This window comes from Bos mutus, chromosome 22 (genome assembly GCF_027580195.1).
Source record: "Bos mutus isolate GX-2022 chromosome 22, NWIPB_WYAK_1.1, whole genome shotgun sequence".
Lineage (NCBI taxonomy): Eukaryota > Metazoa > Chordata > Mammalia > Artiodactyla > Bovidae > Bos > Bos mutus.
Genome location: NC_091638.1, coordinates 57,725,526 through 57,746,392, shown reverse-complemented (window position 1 = coordinate 57,746,392; position 20,867 = coordinate 57,725,526). Strand labels below are relative to the sequence as shown.

The 20,867-nt window shown below is 45.9% G+C and overlaps 2 protein-coding genes across 2 annotated transcripts in view; both read left to right on the top strand.

The window, feature by feature from the left end:
• The window catches only part of CCDC174 (coiled-coil domain containing 174), a 30,590-nt gene extending 16,604 nt beyond the window's left edge, over nucleotides 1–13,986 (top strand). Inside the window, exons 7-11 of the mRNA XM_005898788.3 lie at nucleotides 89–231; nucleotides 721–815; nucleotides 1,352–1,484; nucleotides 3,054–3,206; nucleotides 4,294–13,986. Of these exons, the coding sequence (XP_005898850.1) occupies nucleotides 89–231; nucleotides 721–815; nucleotides 1,352–1,484; nucleotides 3,054–3,206; nucleotides 4,294–4,592 (823 nt within the window). The 3' untranslated portion in view covers nucleotides 4,593–13,986. The remainder of the gene's footprint in view (nucleotides 1–88; nucleotides 232–720; nucleotides 816–1,351; nucleotides 1,485–3,053; nucleotides 3,207–4,293) is intronic.
• Nucleotides 13,987–14,858: 872 nt separating this feature from the next.
• The window catches only part of C22H3orf20 (chromosome 22 C3orf20 homolog), a 51,837-nt gene continuing 45,828 nt past the window's right edge, over nucleotides 14,859–20,867 (top strand). Inside the window, exons 1-2 of the mRNA XM_070359731.1 lie at nucleotides 14,859–15,758; nucleotides 16,659–16,799. Of these exons, the coding sequence (XP_070215832.1) occupies nucleotides 15,287–15,758; nucleotides 16,659–16,799 (613 nt within the window). The 5' untranslated portion in view covers nucleotides 14,859–15,286. The remainder of the gene's footprint in view (nucleotides 15,759–16,658; nucleotides 16,800–20,867) is intronic.

Genomic DNA, 20,867 nt, shown 5'->3' with positions numbered 1-20,867 from the left:
GTTACTCATCCATGACCCCAAATGCCTGAACCGAAGCATTGCTATGCTACAGCTCATACCTAAGATGATTTTTGCTCTATTCTCCTAGTTTCGTTAGTCCTGCAAATGAGAAAACCTTACTGTCTGAAGATATGAGAAAAGAGCTCCAGCGCCAGCAATGGGAGGAAGAAGAGAGGGAGGCCCTGAGAAGGCCAATGGGGCCCGTACATTATGAAGACATCCGTGAAAATGGTACAGTCATCTGGCAGATTTTTAAGTCATTTTTTTTTCTTGAACATTTAAATGGCAGGTGGGAAAGGAAATATTCACAAAGAAGCAGCTCTTCTGTATAAATAAATAATTCTACTTTTGGAGTTGAAAATAACTGTTCACTTTTTAACCTAACAAAGGGTCTGTTAATCCAAGTGTGTGCCCCAAGAATAGTGGAGACAGCCTGTGACTAAAAAGTTAATGAATACTTGTTGCGTTTATCACTTGGCAAATAGAGTGAAAGAAACTTCTAACGTTTTTTACCTGCTTCTTAAAAAAAAAGTGTGGAAGACATCCCTGTGTTCCTTTCTGCTTTGGTAGAAATTTGTCCTGAATCTAATTCACTGAGCAGGGAAATCTAATCTTTGGGGTAATTTTTACTTATTTCAGAGGCCTGGCTAGAAATTTGGCGTAAATCTAATTCACTGAGAAGGGAAATCTAATCTTTGGGGTAATTTCTACCTATTTCAGAGGCCCGGCAACTTGGTGTTGGATACTTTGCTTTTGCCCGAGATAAAGAGTTGAGAAACAAGCAGATGAAGACCTTAGAAATGCTACGTGAACAGGTACAGATTAAATTCAGTTGACTCGAAGGATTTGAACAGTTGGGTTTCTCATTGAATCATACTGTAAAAAAAAAAAAAATCTAGTAAAATTAATTAGAAATGTACATAGCTGTTCAGAATTCAGACAGGTTTCATAAAGATAATTGCCATATTATTTTGGTGTTTCAGACTTTAAGATTATAGTTGTTCAAAAGTAACCTGTGTGACTTTGGTTTTTTAAATTTACTTTCCAATATGGCACTTTTAAAGTGGCCTGAGTAAGAAAATGGAAAGTTATTAGAGGGGGATTAAGGAATTGGCAGAATTGGTTGGTTTCCTAAAATGTTCCGGGATGCTCTATGAACTGAACTTCATAAAATATCAAAGGGCTTATATAAGAGGACTTACACAAGGATATTCATTTTGAACATTTCAACAGATGGCTTCTAAGAGGTGGCAAAAAAGTCAGTTTATTTTTAGGATAAAATTATTTCATCCTTTTCAACAGAAATATTGTGAATGGGGCTAATCATTTTGTAATTTTCTGTCCTGTTCAGACAACAGATCAGAGAACAAAACGAGAAAATATAAAGGAAAAGAGAAAAGCCATATTAGAAGCAAGACTTGCCAAACTCCGACAGAAAAAGATGAAAAAATCCAAAGAAGATGGAGCAGAGGAAGAAAACAGAGGTACATCATGGTTGGGTTTCTAAATCTCAAAAGGAAATATTTTAGTTCCATTGACATCTCAGTAGTAGGAACGGCAGTGCAGAAATCAACCATCTAGTTTTATTTTCTGAGCAAGCAGTGCACCTCAGAGGTACATCCAGGAACAGGAACAGTTTTCACTCCCAAGAAAATATCAGGTTGTAGACAAGGATGTTAGCAGTACATTTTGTTGCTTCACACAATAGCACAGTTCAGTAAGTGAGACTTAGAGGTAAAATGCTTAAAAGGTATTTTAGGATAAAGTTTAGTTGTGCATGTACATATTTTAGGCCTATTTTCTTTGGCTATGGCAGCAGTTTTTGTTGGTTATTATAACTGTGTTTTAAAGAAGACATGCATACAAAAAGGTAGTAAACAATTTACAAATGTGGGTAGAGACAGCGTACCAAGGTAGAGATGTGGGTAGAGACAGCTTACCACATCTGTCTGTTAGAATGCTTGGAAACACTTCATTGCTGTGGTCAGACACACTCACTGTGTGAGTTAACGGTCGTCTGGGCTGAACTGCCCAACAGACTGCATAGACTGGCTCAAACCAGCTGGATGTCTGCTTCTTGAGTTTAACATTGCAGCGCTGGGGGGTGTCCAGGGCAGGTGGTAGCTCTGCCCCAGACGGTCACCTGTTCCCGCTTCCTCCTGTCTTACTGCTTCTGCCGTTCCCGAGAGGGTTGCTGTCACCTGCAGGGTCACTAGCTCCCCAGGACCTGTTCATGATTCAGCCTGGGGGAAGAATGGGCAGGAACCAGCTACCTTTCTAGGAATGTGCTTTGGGATTCACACACAGCCTTCTCACTTACATCCCAGTGGGGCGGATAGAAGCTTCTCCAGCTCTAACATAAGCCCATGCCATTTTTAAATTCTGAACTCACTTCAGTTTAGCTTTGAAAGGAGATTGAGACACTTAAAAATTGGAAGATGGTCCGTTTAGTTTTGTATAAATGCTGTCTTCCCGTGACATGTTAAATCTGTGTATTGTTTCTCTGTTTTTGCTCTACTCCTGAACATGTCGTTTCCACAAGATGTGAAGTGCCACCAGCGTTTTTTTTAAAACACTGTTTTTTTTTTTAAATATGGCCAGAATAGCCTGCAGACTGTCATCAGGCTCCAGCTCTCTCATCATCCTTGCTTTGCCTGAGAGTCTTTCTTTGAGTAATTGAAGGGTTTCTGGTCCTTCCGATTGTTGATCAGGGGAGGTGGGGTGTCATAGTGTCAAACAGAGACTTTGAAATCCATCCAATCTGGGTTTGAATCCCGGCTCTTCACTATTTACCTTTGTAGCATTTCTGATGTTAATTTTCCTTATCTGTAAAACGGGGATAAAATGGAGTACCAATCCTGAGTTTGTTTGGGTTGTTAAAGAGCTAAGTGAATTACTGTGTACAAAGTACTTAGCCTACAACCCGGCATATAATAGGTGCTCAGTGAATACCAGATATTGCTTGTACTCTCAGGATAAGTATGTTCTATTTAACTTCTTAAAGTAGTTGTAAGCTTTATTGTAATGAAGTCTTATTTCCTTTACAAAAACAGATGGAGATGTTATTGGGCCTTTGCCCCCAGAACCAGAGGTCATGCCAGCTCCTCGTACGGCTGCCCAGAGTAGCAAAGTGGAAGTCATCGTTCAGGAGAGGAAAGATACCAGACCCGGGGTGCCGCACGTCCGCGAGTGGGACAGAGGAAAAGGTGAGGGGTTGGTTCTCCCGAGCAGACTGTGATTCTGGTTCAGGAGGGGAAGGATATCAGGCCCGGGGTGCCACATGTCCTTGAGTGGGACAGAAGAAAGGTGAGGGGTCCGTTCTCCCGAGCAGACTGTGATTCTGGTGAGTCTTAGTGGTCCTGGGAAGCTTAAAGGATTCTCTAGGTCCTTGAGCTTGTTTCTTCTCAATAACCAGGAACACTAGAAAGTGTGACATAGAAGACCAGGGTCTGCAAGGCATCGTGCCTAAAGGATGAGGAATTTTAAAGACGCACTCGAGGGCAGGTTTCGGAAATTCCTGCTGCCCTTTTGTGGTTTTACAGCTTCGGGATAGTATTTGTCCGGAATTTCTTTTTTAAAGTCTTAGGAAAGTTTGGTGCTTTAATGTAGTCTGTGTTTTTAACAGTCTCTTTTGTGCTCGCTTGAAAACAATCTGCGTCCAAGTGTATTAACTTGAATTCACACATGGTTCCACTGGTTTATGCAAATTTTTCTTTAAGTTTTTTTCTGTAAAGACACCGTGGTACCTGCAGTGGCCTCTCTTTGGGGAAAGACTTTGGTTTATGCCATTTTGAAAACAATCATTTCAGTGGTACATTCGCTTAAAGTGTTGAAGCCTGTGAGATCCATGACTCAAGTGAAAGATGCGGATGGTGCGTGGCTTTGGTTTGTGCCGCGGTTAGAGACAGAGAGCTCTGCACAGTGCCTTTTGTGTCTTCTAAAACTCAGTAGAGGACAAAACTTTTGTTTTGCTATGAAGTACCTATAACGTGTCAAGCAAATGATTTAAACACTTAGTTATTTCTGTTTTAGTGCTTTTTTGGCATTGTCTCCAGAACCTGCCAAGCTTCTTTCTCCACAGAGCCTTCCTTGAGCTTTTCTCTGTGTGGGACTGTTCACTCTCTGTTTCTTAGCCTGCTTCCTTCCATGTGCTTTTGTAGGCATTGCGTGTACCTTGTAGTTTAGTTCTCCAGAGAATTTAAGGTGGCTTTTAAGAAATACATATGATAATTAAGAACTAAAAACATTCAAATGACTCAATAATCAGTTCTAATAACACTTTATTTTTACTAGACTTTTCCTTCGGGTACTGGTCGAAGAGGCAGTCAGATCTCCGGGCTGAGAGAGACCCTGAGTTTGCGCCACCATCGTATTACTTTGTGGACCAAAAGAGAACTGAGTCTCTGGGCAGCCAGGCATGGAGCCGACCTGCCCCTGCACAGAGGGACGCAGGGCAGCACTCTGACCAGAGCCATGACCCCTGCGCGTCACAGACATCATCTGCTCCTGCCCCCAGCAGCCCGCCACAAGCGCCGACGGTCACTTTTGAAACTCTGGATGATATGATATCATATTATAAACAAGTAACATGAAGTTAAAAACACTATAACTTGGGTCTGTACTGTTAATGGTGCCTTCCTCTCCCACAGTGGAGAAAATAACTTTAGGGACTGAATTGGAACTTTCTTTTCCTGTCCCTTCCCTGAAGACCCAGACTTCAGGCTGGATTTGAGAGCAGGGAAGAAAGTGAATGGTACTGTGGGAACTCTGGCCACTTAGCTGTTCATTTCATTCTAATCGGTATGGAGACACCAGTTCATCTGGATTTACATGTGAGCTGAGATAGAGTAGACATATTCTATAATATTTGATACTGAGGAATCTGTAATCCCAAGGAATCTGTAATCCTGTCTCTCATGCCCACTCCGATGACTTACTCAAATTTAAAGGCTCCATTTCTTTCCTTTTGCCAGTGCTGGCTGGCAGATGTCTTTGTTCCAAGCATTCAGCTTCCAAGTCAGTTGATGGAGCATCTGTTAGGAAGAATTTCAGCCTGCCAAATGGTAGCACAGAAGGGGACATTGGGGGACGAAGTGATCTGGTCTCCAGGAGGACCCTGACACTGGTGGATAATTTAGGGTATCATTTGAAATGATCAGGAAGACCAGGGAGGACTTTGTAGTCCAGAAAAGTAGATGTTCATGTCACTTGCAGAGTAGGCATTCAGTAAGCGTTTATTGAGTGACGGGCACACGTGGAGGCTGCTGGGCCTCGTCAGTGAGCGAGATGCATCTTAGCCATCAGAGTCAGTTTTTCAGCTCCGCCTGCTCTTCTGGTGCTGCGGATCTAGGCCCTCACCTCACTTGAGAGCCGACTCATCCCAGCCTGAGTAGGATGGACTTGGGCTGGAGTGAGGGGCTGCTAGATCCCTTTGTGTTTGCTAACAACAGGTGGGTTAGCAGTGCTCCAGAAGGACCTCCTGTGCCTGGGTACATCTGTGTGCTCTCCCAGTGTCCTCTTCACAGCTGCAGACAAGTAGTAGAAGTTGGCCACCAGGCCCACCGGGCTGTTACAGCTTCCTTCCTCGCCAGTGAATCCTGTAAGAAGCACTGGGGCAGATCTTCCAAGGGCCCGCAGGAGCCCGTGGCCTCCGCTCCACAGCACGGCAGTATTGCTGCGAGGGCCCCATTCTCATTACAGTGAGTGCAAGCTGGAGCACAGGGTCGGTGACTTGTCATGCGGTGTCCCAGTGGCAGATGGTGTAGGTGGTGTTCCAGGCTCCTGCTTTCTCCAGCGCCCTCTGCTCTCTGTGTTTACCCCAGTATTGAGCAGTATTAAAATCCCAAATTCTTACAAACTTAACCTCCGAAGTCCAGATCAAGGGCAGAGTTGCAAGACCTACAAAAGGTCATTTTGTCATGCAAATATATCTAGCAAAAACAATTCATGAAAACCAACTGACCAAGCTTCGTTTTTTGCGGAAATTGTCAAACTCATCCTAAAATTTGTATGGAATTACAAGAGACCCAGAATATCTAAAACAATTTCGAAGAAGGACAAAGTTGGGGGACTTAGTTCTTTATTTCAAGACTTACTACAAAGCTACCAGGATTGAAACTGTGGTTCTGATGTATTAATAAACAATGAGACAGGATTGAGAGTCCAGAAATAAACCCCATACATCTGTGGTCACTTGATTTTTGACAGTGGTGCCAAGACCATCCAGTAGGGAAAGAATAGATCTCAACATGATTCTGAGACAGTTGACTCTCCACTTGCAAAAGAATGGACTTGGACACTTAACTCACGCCATGTACAAAACCACCTCAAGGTGGACCAAAGACTTCAGCATTTCTGTAAAACCAGCTGAAACAGCTTGTAGGACAAATGGAGAGGAGACAGAAATTGGAGTACTAAAAGGAAAAACAGAATTGTTAGGTATCCTAGGGTCATAAGGGAAAATAGAAGAAAACAGAAGAAGGTAAATTCTAGGCAAATATGAGGGAGCTGGGAAGAGCGTGTATGAGGCAGAGGGAGGTGCGGAAGGTGGTGCACATAGGGAGAGCAGAGGGCCTGGAGAGGCAGGCTGTAGAGAAGGGTGGCAAGACAGGTCGGGCAGCAGGAAGCCCACAGTACGGGAGGCAGCGGGCTTCCCTGGTGGCTCTGACAGGAAAGAGTCCGCCTGCAATGCAGGAGACGTGGGTTTGATCCCTGGGTCAGGAAGATCCCCTGGAGGAGGGCATGGTAACCCACTGCAGTACTCTTGCCTGGGGAATTCCATGGACAGAGGAGCCTGGCGGGGTACAGTCCATGGGGTCACAAAGAGACGACTGAGCAGGTGACAGTTTCACTTTTATGGGAGACAGTGGTCGTGGGAAGGGCACCCAAATAACCTCTTGTCCTTACCCAGGGCACCCACGGTGGAAAGCAGACCAGTCCGTGCACATTGGCTCATGCTCACTGTCAGCTAATAACTGTAAGTTGGATTTTCTCTAGGATTTAAAAACGTATAAGCCTCGTTCGAATTCCCCTTTCACAGCATTCAAACTAGTTGACTGTCTTGTGCCTAGGTTTTGACATCCTGTTCCATTTCAGACCCAGAGTCCTTGAGCGTTAACACAATTCAGTTTTACTGGTTCTCTTGGGCCTGTTACACAGGAGTGTGTCCAGCAGATGGCACTGGAATTCTTAGACGGCAGACCCATGCTCTGAAGCAGCATTGCCCAGTAGAAATGAGGTGTAAGCCCTGTGTGTCAGTTTGGTTTCTAGGAGCCACATTTAAAAAGCGAATTCTTTCTGTGGTATAAAACCATCCCTCTGTGTCTGTGGGGGGATCCACCAGAGTCTGTAGCCGCTCGAGTTCCACAGTCCGCCCTCTTTACGTGCAGTTCATACCCGTACGTTCAGCCAGCTGTGGAGCATGTGGTGCTCTGGTGGTAGTAGTGAATGGTCCACACACGTAGGCCCTCCCAGGTCAAACCCAGGTTGTTCAAAGAGTCAACTCGATTGAACCCAGAATATCCAAAATATTTCATCATTCCATCAATATACAGAAAGTTCAATGGGACGTTTTGCGTTTCTTTTCACACCAAGTCTTCAAAACCCATTGTGTGTCCACGTCTAGCACATCTTGATTCAGATGCTCAATTTTCATCGGGAATACTTAAATCTCTATTTGGATTTCACAAAATATACTTTTGAAAAAGATTCACGTACCTAAGTTGGTCCAAACACACTTAAAAACATTTAAGAGTTGGCCAGTAACAAAATTGGTTATCAAGCTTTAAATTTCATGAACTTAAAATATAGTTCCTTGGTCATACTATACCACACTTCACATGCTCAAAAGACACATGTCTAGTGCTAGTGAATGCACAGCACAACTCTGATCTGTTTTTACATGTTTTGTCGTTTAACTATATATAAATCTGTTAGTAACTAAGTGATCGGCAAACAGATCTCCCAGCCGTTCATTAAGCACTCACGCTACTCCTTTGGCTGTGTTTGACTTGGGAGCCACCAATGCTGAAATCTCCGGTCGGAAAGCATGACCACACCTCGTTCATGGCGTTGTGGAGCTAAGCTAAATGTCTTGGATTAGAAATTGCTTTGAATTATTTGTTTTCATTGTAATCTTTTCTCCAGGCCTTTGTGTGTTTTAATACAGTTCGTTTGAATTGGCTAAATAAATCCTTTTGTTTGCTTGCAGAAGTCCCAAAGGAGAAACTTTAAATCCATATACATGAGATTCCTGCTATGTTTAGCTGTGCATTTGCCAAAGACTTGTGGGATAATTTATTTCCTCTTCAAGCCATAGTGCAGCCTGGGAGATGGCTCTCAGCTGACCTTGTTGTGACATACAGATGAGGCAGTAGAATTTAGAATCTGGAATGGGCGAGGGTACTGGTCTTTACAGTTAATACAACACAGAGCAGCCACACCATATGTGTTTAATTTCTTTTCAGCCAGTAAATTGAACTAAGTCAGTTATATGTCAAGCAGTCCCTGTAAGAAACTATATGGCTAAGGTAAGTGGTGACCAGTGACTCGGTTAACCTGCTGAAAACCTTGAGAGGGAACGGAACTCCCCTGGTCCCGGCACCTGCCCTGCTGGCTGGTTGGTGCTGAGGTGTTTGCTGCTGTGGGTCTGGACGTTAGCTTAACACACACAGAGCAAGTGTGTGGGGAGAGTGGGGAGAACGATGGGGTGGTGTAGCTTCTTGTCTAGGAAGACCGGGAAACCAGGACAGTCAGATGAAGCAGGCTGTTTAGTGAAAACCTGTCACCCAGACCTGGTGTTGATCTTCTGTTACTGTTTCTCAGTAGATCTCCGGTGTTTGTGTAACTGTGCCCAGTAAGTATCCATCTCTCCAGTGAAAGGAGTGTCCACAAATATTTTTTTCTACCGTCCGTTTCAACAGCATCTTCCCCACTACATTTCTAACTGCCACGCTCTCTCCAATCCTAAGCTCACCTGCTCAGTGGTGGTTTTGCTTAATTGTAACTCTTTTTTTCTGGGGTATGACGTGTTCTGTTTCTATCCAGTCATATTCCCTGAGCTTGAACACGGGCCTAGCTCCTGACCCCTCACTCCCCACACCATTCTTCTCTCACAGACAGTCCCAGTTGTTCAGGGTCAATATGGAAACCAGGAAACACACAAGTGGGCCCTCCTCCCCCCGGGTCTCCTAGGTCACAAGCCCATCTGAGAACATGCTGCTGTCTTCACAGGACCCTTGTTTAATGTTTTCTTTCCTGAAGTGTCATCTTTATCTTCAGACAGAAAGACTTTGTGTCTCTGCTTCCCATTATGATCAGCATATGTCTTTATGGGATGTGTTATCATGTAGGCCTACCATCCACATATGTGTGTTTTTAACATTATTTCTCAGAAGTGAACTCAGTTATTTTTTGCTGGCTAATGGTTCAAATGGACCCATGTTGTCATTAAACGCTTCCTCAGTTGTTGGCTGTCTGCAGTATTTTGCTGTGAGGAATGAAGTGGCTATAGGCATCTTTTTGTTTGGCTTAACTACATGTATACAGCTGCCGTCCCTCCTTTTAAAACTGTTGTTTTGGGCATTTCACAATTGAAATCACGGGGTTAAAGGGTAGATCATTTTTATGTCTCTGGATGAGTCTTTTTGGGAGACTAATCTTCAAGGGCCCTTTGGTGCCCCAGTAGATACCACTGGTGGGGGATGGAGTTTCAGGTGAACTCCATTTGATGACAAGTGGTGCAAGGTTCTAGTCTCACAAGTAAACCTTGCTGGGCTCCAGGTGGTTAAGCTTGAGCATATGCATGTGGCCCCACTCTGCTTCCTCTCACATCCACTTCTCTCCATAGCTCAGCCCCTCTTCCTCTCAGCTGCTAGAGAGTTCATACATCTGACCAGAATGTTCTTTATATATTGAATGGAGAGGACAGTGTCTGTTAATGTTCCTGTTCCCACTTGTGCCTCTTTCCTCTTGCCTGTCCCAGCCTGAAGCTGCATTTACTCACTGATGGTGGTCACATGGTTACATCTGGACTGCTCACCATCCTTATCAAAAGTGTTCTGGTTAAAACTAAAGAGAGGCAGAAACTAGACAAAAGAGCAAAGAAAGCCGGGACCAGGTCACCTGAGGGGGCTGAGTTTAGTTTTGACTTTAATATACAGCTGGATACAACTTCTACGCCAAAATGTATTCTTAACAAGAGGGAAATAAGCCCTTTTCTCTCTTTTCATATCCATGCCTGAACTTCCCCCTCAGCTTCCTTCTTGGTCGGGTGCCCTTGGTTTCCCCAGAGCCTGTTCAGGACTTTCCCACTTTTCATCCTTGTTCTGCTGCTCCATGGTATACCCCTGGGAGTTTGCTGGGTCTGTGCCTTCTGGGGTACTCTTTGAGGTGCAGGGGCTGGGGGTTGCTTTTTCATGGAGAAGTCGGGGTGCAGTGGGTACAGCTCTCCTCCTTGGCCGATCCCACTGCAGTTACGTGTCTCATTCCTCCCCAGCACACTGCCGGCCCCCCTGGGGGGAGTGCCCTCTGTACAGATGCCACTTCTGCTTGCAGTCCTTCCGTGGTTTCCCATCGCATGCACGATGAAGTCCACGTTCAGCAGTTTATACCAGCTCCTCTCAGCAGGCTGCTGCCCACCCCCAACCCTGCTGATAACCTGTGGCATCCTTGAGTTACATGTGGTTCCCCAAACTTGCCAGGTTATTAGAGCCTCCAGCCTGGACCAGGGCTGTTCCCATCACTTGGAGTGCTCTTCCTGTCCTTGCTCACTAGTCAGCTTCAACTTGTGGACCAGTTTCTGTCATTTCCATCATACAGCCTTCAACCGCTTCAAATAATCGTCTTTTTCTACTTAACATTCACTGAGCACTTTGCTGGACATTGTGCCAACCCTTAACACATGCGACCTCATTTAATCCTCATTGTCTTGGGAAGCAGGGTCTAGAGTCCACAGGTTTAGGTTTGAGGTCATCGGGACCGAGCTGTTAGCTACCTGGTGACACTGCCTTTTCCGGGTTCCCTTCTACCTGGCAGAGAGCATTCTGATTTGCCATGTGTGTGCCCCTCATCTCTGTACTCCCCCTGGCCTGGGACAGAGGAGACGGGCAGCAAAACTTCGAAGATGCTGGAATGAAGATGGTCTTTTTTCGTATCCGTTATAAACTTCTTCCATGCTTTTTTCATTTCTTTGTGGGAGTCAGTCATTGCAGCTTTGTGTACAGCTGTCTATGTGGGTCTCTTAGGCTGTCCGTTGGACTTTGATGCCATAAACGTTTTTCACCTTCTGTCGTGTGGCAGCTCACTTGGTGTCTTACTGAGAGTCATGGAGACTGTAAAAGGGGAGGAAGACATGGTGCCTGCCATGGTTTGCAGAGACCACATGGGATGCAGCTAGCAGTCAAAGACAACATATCTGAGTACTTGTCCTAAGGATGATGACATAACATGCAAATTCTTTGGCATGGCATATAAGGCCCTTCAAGATCTGATTCTAGATATTTTTTCAGCTTTGTCTGCTGCATCCCCGAAGAGACCCAAGCCCCAACCATCCTGAGGTGTTTTGTGGTTCCCTGAACCCTCCATGCTTTAAATGTCTCTGTTCTTTGTACCTACTCTTCTTTACCAAGAATGCCTTCTCTTCCCTACCTGCCTGGTGGCTTCTTGCTCGTCTTCTATGACAACCTTCAGTGCAGCTTCCTTTAGACTTTTGTCTTTGGGTTTTCATGGCCTTTGTCTTTTTTTTTTTTTTTTGGCTGTGTGACCCTGATGATACAGATTTTGCAAGTCTGTTCTGCCTGATGCATGTTGAGGGCAAGGCCCATGTCTCAGTGATGGAAAAATGAACAAGTGATAGTGAAAATAAGATACGTGGGAAGGAGGGAGTGATGCTGTTCCCGCACAGCTGGCTGGCTGGCAGGAGTCACATTTGGCTGCAGGAATAGAGATCTGAGTAAAGGGGCTTAAAGAGATCAGGGGTTCATTGTGAGACAGGTTTGGAGGCAGGTGGTTAAGCGCTGGTGTGGGGGCGCCATGATGTCAGCAGGAGTCCTACCCAGCAGCTCCACATGCCTTTCACAGGCCAGAGTGGAGTCATGTGGTCCCCTCCAGCTGAATTCTGAAGACAGAAATATATGGTAACAAATGGAAGTTATCTGTGCGTTTAATTTAAAATGACATTTCTTAAAAAAAAAAAGTTTTTCCATCTGAAAAGGCTTTTCCCCAAAGAAGATACAGAAGTGGCCAATAAACACACAAAAAGATGCTCAGCATTATTAGTCACTACAGTTCAGTTCAGTCGCTCAGTTGTGTCCGACTCTTTGCGACCCCATGAACTGTAGCACGCCAGGCCTCCCTGTCCATCACCAACTCCCGGAGTTCACTCAGACTCACATCCATCGAGTCGGTGATGCCATCCAGCCATCTCGTCCTCTGTCATTCCCTTCTCCTCCTGCCCCCAATCCCTCCCAGCATCAGAGTCTTTTCCAATGAGTCAACTCTTTGCATGAGGTGGCCAAAGTACTGGAGTTTCAGCTTTAGCATCATTCCTTCCAAAGAAATCCCAGGGCTGATCTCCTTTAGAATGGACTGGTTGGATCTCCTTGCAGTCCAAGGGACTCTCAAGAGTCTTCTCCAACACCACAGTTCAAAAGCATCAATTCTTCGGCGCTCAGCCTTCTTCACAGTCCAACTCTCACATCCATACATGACCACTGGAAAAACTATAGCCTTGACTAGATGGACCTTTGTTGCCAAAGTAATGTCTTTGCTTTTGAATATGCTATCTAGGTTGGTCATAACTTTCCTTCCAAGGAGTAAGTGTCTTTTAATTTTATGGCTGCAGTCACCATCTGCAATGATTTTGGAGCCCCAAAAAATAAAGTCTGACACTGCACTGTTTCCCATCTATTTCCCATGAAGTGATGGGACCAGATGCCATGATCTTAGTTTTCTAAATGTTGAGCTTTAAGCCAACTTTTTCACTCTCTCTCACTTTCATCAAGAGGCTTTTTAGTTCCTCTTCACTTTCTGCCATAAGGGTGGTGTCATGTGCATATCTGAGGTTATTGATATTTCTCCCGGCAATCTTGATTCCAGCTTGGGCTTCCTCCAGCCCAGTGTTTCTCATGATATACTCTGCATATAAGTTAAATAAGCAGGGTGACAATATACAGCCTTGATGTCCTCCTTTTCCTATTTGGAACCAGTCTGCTGTCTAGGGATGTACAAATGAAAACCACAATAAGATAGCACTTCATACCCTCTAGGATGTTGGTGGAATCAAAACAATATAATAACAAGTGTTGACAAGGACATGGAGAAATTGAAACCCTCATACAATACCGGTTTTGCAAAAAGAACTGTAGAATGGTGCAGCCACTTTGGAAAGCAGCCTGATAGTTCCTGAAAATGTTAAACATTGAGTTACCATATGACCCAGCAGTTCCATTCCTGGCTCCCAACCCAAGAGAGTGAAAGTCTGCATCTGCACAATAATTTGTACCTGAGTGTTCACAGGAGCAGTGTTCGTAACAGCCAGAAGTGGGAATAACAAAAGTGTCGTCAAACACTGAATGGATCAACAAATTGTCGTCTCTCCGTATAATGAGGTACATGAGTTGAAGGACTGACACTTCCATAACATGGATCAACCTCAGAAACGTGATTGTAAATGAAAGGAGCAAGTTAACAAAAGACCGCATAGTGTATGATTCCATCCATGTGAAATGTCCGGAACAGGCAGATATGTAGACACAGGCAGCACATTAGTGGTTGCCTGGGGGGAGGAGGAATGAATGGAGTGAGTGCTAATGGGTTTCTTTTGGGGGTGATGAAAATGTTCTAAAATTAGTGGTGATTGTTGCACAACTGCGCCTATACTAAAAACCATTGTGCACTTTAAAAAGAGTGAATTGTATGGTATGTGAATTGTATCTCAATAAAACTTTTAAAAGCCAGAGTTTATCTGTTTGTAAGGCATGTCTTCCAAATTAATGTCACAAGAAAGGAACTGGTAGGGGGTGGGATGAGGTTCCTCAAACCAGTGAACATTTCACAGATTGTATTCATCTTCTCTTCCTTTGAGTCCTGGCTTTAAAACAGATCTGCCCTGCCTGCTAGGGTCAGATCCCTCTGGCTGGTTGCCCAGTTGACCACAATTCTGAGTGGTCTCTTTGTTTTGTAGACTTATCGGTTCAAAAACGAACCTATTTTTCTGAGTCTCCGAAGCTGAGGAATGGAGCTGCCAGAGGGTCAGCAAATAGATGTAGAAAGCCACTTTATCTGCAGACCAGCAGAATGTCAGAAGGGTTTGCTCTATGGCACCCTTGTTCCTTGGAGATTTTCTTGCTGATGGATGGGCAGGCAGCTGGAAGGCTGTGGGGGAGTCATGTTTGGAAAGGTCTCTATGCCAAGAGTCTGCAGACAGACAACTCCCGACCGAGAGCTCTGTCTCCATAAGCCTCCAGTTCCTCCATTGGTGAAACGGGAGTGATAATAGCCTTATCAAACCAGGGCAGCGTACTGTGAACACTGAGGGCTTGCACCAGGGGTGTGGTTCTGGAACGGCAACCTCAGGCTGGCTCCAGAGGACACAGAGCGAGGAGTGGAAGGGTGCATCTGTCAGGCAGGAGATGAGGGCGTGGACGCGGTGGGGAGTGCATGTTGGGAGGCACGGTGGCAGAACTGATGATGAGAAGGCTTCAGTAGGATTAAAAAGCTCATCCTCCTCGCTCTCTCCCCTCTGCCCTTGGAGGTACAGGTTGAACCCAGGCCCATCCTCGCTTCGCAGCTGGGAGTTTCCACGTCACCTTCCCCCAGCGGGGACCAATGAAACATTTTTTATTTTTGCAGGTTTTTATTGAGAGACCAAAAGAAGAACTTCCATCCTCAGATCTCTGACTCCTAGAGGTGCCCCGGAACCTTTTCCCTTCCCCTTCCTTTCCCTTCCTCTAGCCCAGGGTCCACGTGGGGAATTTGCTTCTCCCCAGGCCCTTCCCCTCGTGACTCACTAAGTTGGTCTCTGACGCATCCCCGGGAAGGGAAGCAGGGTGGGGTGGCATCCCTTTGCCAGGGAGAGTGACTGGTGATACATCTACCCTCCCACATAGGATGCACCGGCTCGATGACCTGTAAGGGCCGTTTCAGCACATCCGTCTGTCCCGAGACCTGACCTTAGGCGAGAACGTAGGCTCTCATTCAGCCCTCAGGCTGTGTAGCTGCTTACAGCCGAAGGTCCCTCTTGTCTAGAATGGACAGCATCACCTAGCAGCATGCGTGCTCAAGTGCCATGAACGAGATCAAGAGTAACCGAGAACTGTACCTGCAGTACACCGCCACTGCCCCCAAGCTGCTGGCCCACATCTCCAGGCTGCTCATCAGCTGCCGGAACGCAGGCGTTTCTGTACCCAAGGGCATCAGAAACATCTTTGAGTTCACCTGGGAGGAGCTGATCACCGACCCCATGATCCCTACCCCCTCTGACATCTTGGGCCTGGAGATCAGCATTGGCGCCCCGCCCGTGGTGCTTATGGAATCAGCCCCCGTGCAGACCCCTGTCCAGAAGAAGCCGCCCCCACCAGTGCTCCCACTGCCGATGCTGCCCGCTTCCACTGGGCTGGCCAAATTCACGCACTCTCCCACCCACGGCCGCCGCAGGCAGTCCAGCCAGGAGATCCTGCACAGATTCCAGCGGCAGTCCATCCACCTGCTGACCGAGCTTCTCAGCCTGAAGATGAAGGCCATGCTGGAGTCTGTGTCTGGTAAGTTGGCCAAGGCTGGCTTTGTGAAGCGTGGGTCATTTTTCTGGGCCCAGAGGGTCTGGCCTGGGCAGCTGTGTGTGTCCACCATACCCTCCCCAGACAGGTCTACAAGGATGTGCTGTGGAGAAATGGCAGCCAAGGGTCTGCTTTGCAACTCAACTACTTCCTGAGACCACCCCCAGGAATCATCCATCCCCCTCCCGCTCCATTCCCCACATTGTCCTTCCATCCCTCCAGATTTGCCAAGCCCAGGTTGAGAGGTTGACGGTGAGCATAGTGTGAGGTCTGAGGTATTGAAGGGCCCAGTTTGTGGAAATGATGCAGTGGTAGACAGAGGCAGCACCCAGGAGGAGGGGGCGAATTGGGAGGGCTGGTTGGTAGCCAGAACCAGGAGAGTCTTGAGAACCGGGGTCTGTCCACGATAAGGGTCTCTCATCCCACTATCGGGGACCTGGGAACTCATCACTGATGAAGCCTTCTAGGTTCTATTATTTTTAATACCAGTGACATCAGCTTAGATAGCATCACCAACTCAATGGACATGAGTTTGAGCAAACTCCGGGAAACAGCGGAACAGCGAAGGATGGGGAAGCCTGGCATGCTGCAGTCCATGGAGCGGCAAAGAGTCAGACACAACTTAGCAACTGAACAACCGCAACAAAAGCATCAGTCTCCAGGCCTGTGGGTGGGGAGAGAGAAGGGGAGAGGGCAGAGAGCTAGGGGCCACCTGGAGACCTTCGGAGCTCAAGGCCCTCTCATTGGGAGCCCCCTCACACCTCCTCACCCTGGGAATGGATCTTCACTCCCCCTTACTTCCAGGGCCACTTAGGGAAGCACTTTCTAGAAGCACTTTCCCCACACTGGAGAAGAGTGAGTAGTTGCCTTTGATGACTTTCTTAGTAGGTGCCAACCCCTTGGACATTACAAAGCGCTTCGTGGAGGCCAGCCAGCTTCTGCACCTCAATGCCAAAGAGATGGCTTTTGACTTCCTGATTGGCACCATCGGGAGAAATTCTGGCAGTGCCGGACAGACGGGGAAAGGTGGGTACCTGAGTTTCAGCTCTTAGGTGAAAGGTCAGACAATACCAACAAGAGTGCAGTGGAAAGGCCAAGTCCCCAGCTTAAGTGTTTGACGTTTCCAAGACTTGAGGTGGATGCGAAGCAGCGGGGATTCTCACATGCTGCAGGTGAGTGTGTGTGTTGGTGCAGTTCCCGTGGAGAGCAGGGTGGTGGTGTCTGCGAGGGGGGAGGTGCTCTAGCATCTTACCGCCCAGCAGTTTCTCTGCTGAGGCATTCCCTAGAGCCCTGCTTCTTACACGCTCTGCGGTGAAGGACCACTTTGTAAAATTTCCAGTCCCTTGTGGATCACCCCATTTCCAAACATGATATTGTCACAGGAACATCAGATTGGTACATAGACTTCTAAATGTTCCTGTATTCACCTGGTCATGACCTGGTGTGGATTCATACCAGGCCACACTTGAGAATTGCACTGCCCTAGAGAAACACACACACATGTTATAAGAAGTCATATCACAATGTCTATTGCAGAATTGTTTGGGATGGAAAAAAAAAATGGAAGCAACCTAAATGGTCATCAACAAGAGAAAAATTACAGTCTTTAGATGATGGGACATAATGAGAAGTGGAAATTAATCAAGCACTGAAGCACACACATCAACACAGATAAACAAAAAATGGTGTTAAGCAAAAAAAAAAGTTATAGAAGATACATTTGGTATGCTGCTGCTGCTGCTGCTGCTAAGTCGCTTCAGTTATGTCCAATTCTGTGCGACCCCATAGACGGCAGCCCACCAGGCTCCTCCATCCCTGGGATTCTCCAGGCAAGAACACTGGAGTGGGTTGCCATCTCCTTCTCCAAGGCATGAAAGTGAAAAGTGAAAGTGAAGTCGCTCAGTCGTGTCTAACTCTTATCGACCCCATGGACTGCAGCCCACCAGGCTCCTCCGTCCATGGGATTTTCCAGGCAAGAGTACTGGAGTGGGGTGCCATTGCCTTCTCTGACATTTGGTATAATGCCATTTAAATAAAGTGTAAAATAACAAAATTATAGCATACTGCTTTTGAGTACATTATACAAAGTGAATGGGAATAATCAGAGGGCCTGAAATAATAGACACAGAGCTAGAGCACGTGATCTCTGCCAGTGGGAAGGCATACAGCTATGATTTAAAAGACAGTAGTTCAGTCACATCTGTACTGTTGTATCTCTTAAGCTTGGTGGATATAGAGGTATTCATTTCAAATGCCCGAAAGTCTTCGCTGTTAGGAACCTTGATGGGGAAGCATAATAAATTTATAACCCATAGCCATTTGCCTAACTTATCAAACCCATCCCCTTTCCAGTGTCTCTCCCTGTCCGCTGACTGTTTGTCAGGCTCCCCTCGATGGTCAGAGGCTAAACATCTGACGTGAACACACAGGGCACAGGGCGAATACATTACACAGTAAAACTGCAGGGCTTGGGGGGCAGTGGGGTTTCATGAACTCCCTGAGAATGATGTTAGAGAGCTGCTGGGTGTCCATGTGAAGCCCCCAGCGAGTGATGTGGAAAAGCAAAACTAGTTGTTGCCAAGGGCAGGAGAGTTGACCAGGGCGACCGCTCCATGCAGAAAGGATGACTTGGGTATCAAAGGGTTAACAGTACAAACACATTTGGACCTTTTTGCTAAAGGCAGATTTGAAGGGACTCATGTTTCGTTGCTGTCATAAAACCATTCAGAAAAAAAAATCACACCATCTGAAAAAACGGACAGTTTTTATTTCTTATAAGAATTAGGCGTGTGCTTACAATATCAGTGGACTTACTGTAAATATGAGCTAGAGAAGGTTATTTTGATAAACTTTGGTTTCCTTTCCTAAGGTAAAGTCCCGATCAAGCATACCCAATGGTTTACCATGAAGTAGCTTCCCAGGAGGCACAGTGGTAAAGAATCTACCTGCCACTGCAAGAGACACAAGAGATGTGGGTTTGATGCCTGGGTGGAGAAGATTCCCTGGAGGAGGAAATGAAAACCCACTCCAATGTTCTTGCCTGGGAAATTCCATGGACAGAGGAGCCTGGCAGGCTGCAGTTCATGGGGCCACAAAGAGTCAGCACAACTGAGTGTGCACACACACGGGTTTCTTTCTGTTTTAAGAGAATGCACTCTGCCCCTTGTGTTCAGGGTCAGCTCTGCTCTGATAACAACAGGCCCTCTGATTATGCCCTGTTTATGCAGAAGGTTGCCAGCAGACATGGAATTCTGCACCCTGCACTCCACATGGGGCTTGGAGCTGCACTCCATTGGCGCTCTACTTTGTTTGGGAGACAGCTGCCTGGCGGTCTGTCATGTGGGTAGGCGAGTCCTTCGGAGAGGAATGGGTAGCCTGGCCCAGCCACCCACCCTCAAACCTGCGAGCTGTGCTCTCCTTCCTGAACGTTGTGTTCCCTGACCCTGAAAATGAAGCAGTTGTCCCTTTAGCTCTCCACCTCATAGGGTGTTTAAGCATCTTTCAGGGCCACAGGCTTTCACCTGTGATGCAGTGGCTTCCCTCATGACTTGTGGTTAACCTGGTGGAGGAGACTTTGCAGAGAGTCTGTTGGTGATGTTTGTCTGTCTGCATCAGAGGAGCGCTGAGCAAGCCTCTCCTGCATCACGCTCCCCTAGGAAATCTCTCTTACTTGTTGGCACGTCTATTCCTGATGCTCCTTCAAATAAACCTAGAGTTTGAAAAGAAAATCTGAATGGCAAAATATAAATGAGGGAGCAGTCTGTTTGCTTTGGGAAAGCATTCATCCTAGGAGGGCTTTAAGAAGAAGATTCCAGTGCCTAGTGATTTGTTTTGGATGAGTTCTGCTTTTCTGTTCCCTCTGATGGCTGAGGTAGACCCAATATGTAACTGAGTCTGGAGTGGCATTCCTCGAATGCTGTAACTAGAGTATACCCATTGCTAAGGCAGCATTTCCTTAGTAATAAAATTACTTCCTGTCTTTTCTCCTGTCTAGTCCTGACATGTCAGGAAAGAAAACTGGACTGCTCCTTGATTTTTAGTTGATGGCCGTATTATGAAATAAAACAGCAAAAAGAAAACATAGTCTTGCCACTTTTATGTAATAGCTATTTTTTACTTTTGCAGTTCCCTTTGTGGTTCTTCTCTCTGTGTGTATTTGTGTATGTATACATATTTTTCGAAGGATACTATAATTTTTTTATTTTTCAGTTTCCTTTACTTAACAGACACAGTGTATTCCAACATGCCTATACCTTTACAGTTGTCATTCTAAGTGAGTGTAGAGTTCTGATGCTCATGTTCCATGATTAACCGAATGCTTAGGTTTCCAGGTTTCTTGCTATTAGTATAATATGCATTGTAATATGCAACTTCATGCATATAGGTTCTTATCACTGTTGTGTTGGATTAAGTATTAAGATTACTCTCCCAGGAGAGAGGATTTCTGGGCAGAAGGTCTCAGGATGTATATAGTTCTTGTTAAATACTGCTTTCTTGGTGAATTTTCTCTGCACCAGTAGGACTGACTGGTTTTATTCCATCTTTCTCAGTTCTTTTCATGTGGTCCTAATTTCCGGCTTTGGGTTACCAGTGAAGGTGATTGTCTTTGGTTTGTATCATTCAATGTGCAGTCTCTGGGTACAGGTTTTGTCTATTTAGAAGGTCATGTTTGCCATTTTCTTTATGAATTTGAATGAGCTGTGATGAATTGCTTGACATTTCCCAACAATTTCATGCCCAGCATGTGAAATGACTGTATTTGGGGGAAGAATAAGCAAATGATTTGATGAAGTTTGTGGAAGAGTGACCAAGATTTTCCACAAGTAAAGGGGTGCTAGATTTTAATTCTTAAGTGGCCTGCTATCAAGTGATTTCGTACATGACATTGTGGTTCTGCAGGAGACTGATCTCGTTGCAGAAGCATCTGGTTTCTGCGGCTTGGAGGAGGGGAAGAGATAACTCTAAATTCTCTTCTAGCTAGCCCCGTGTTTAGTCCCTTGACCTAGTGTAGCAGTTGTATCTGCATTTATCCTTAGAGTAACGTCACCTTTTGTGCCTGCCTTCTCTTTCCTGCTCTGATGTCATTTCATTCTT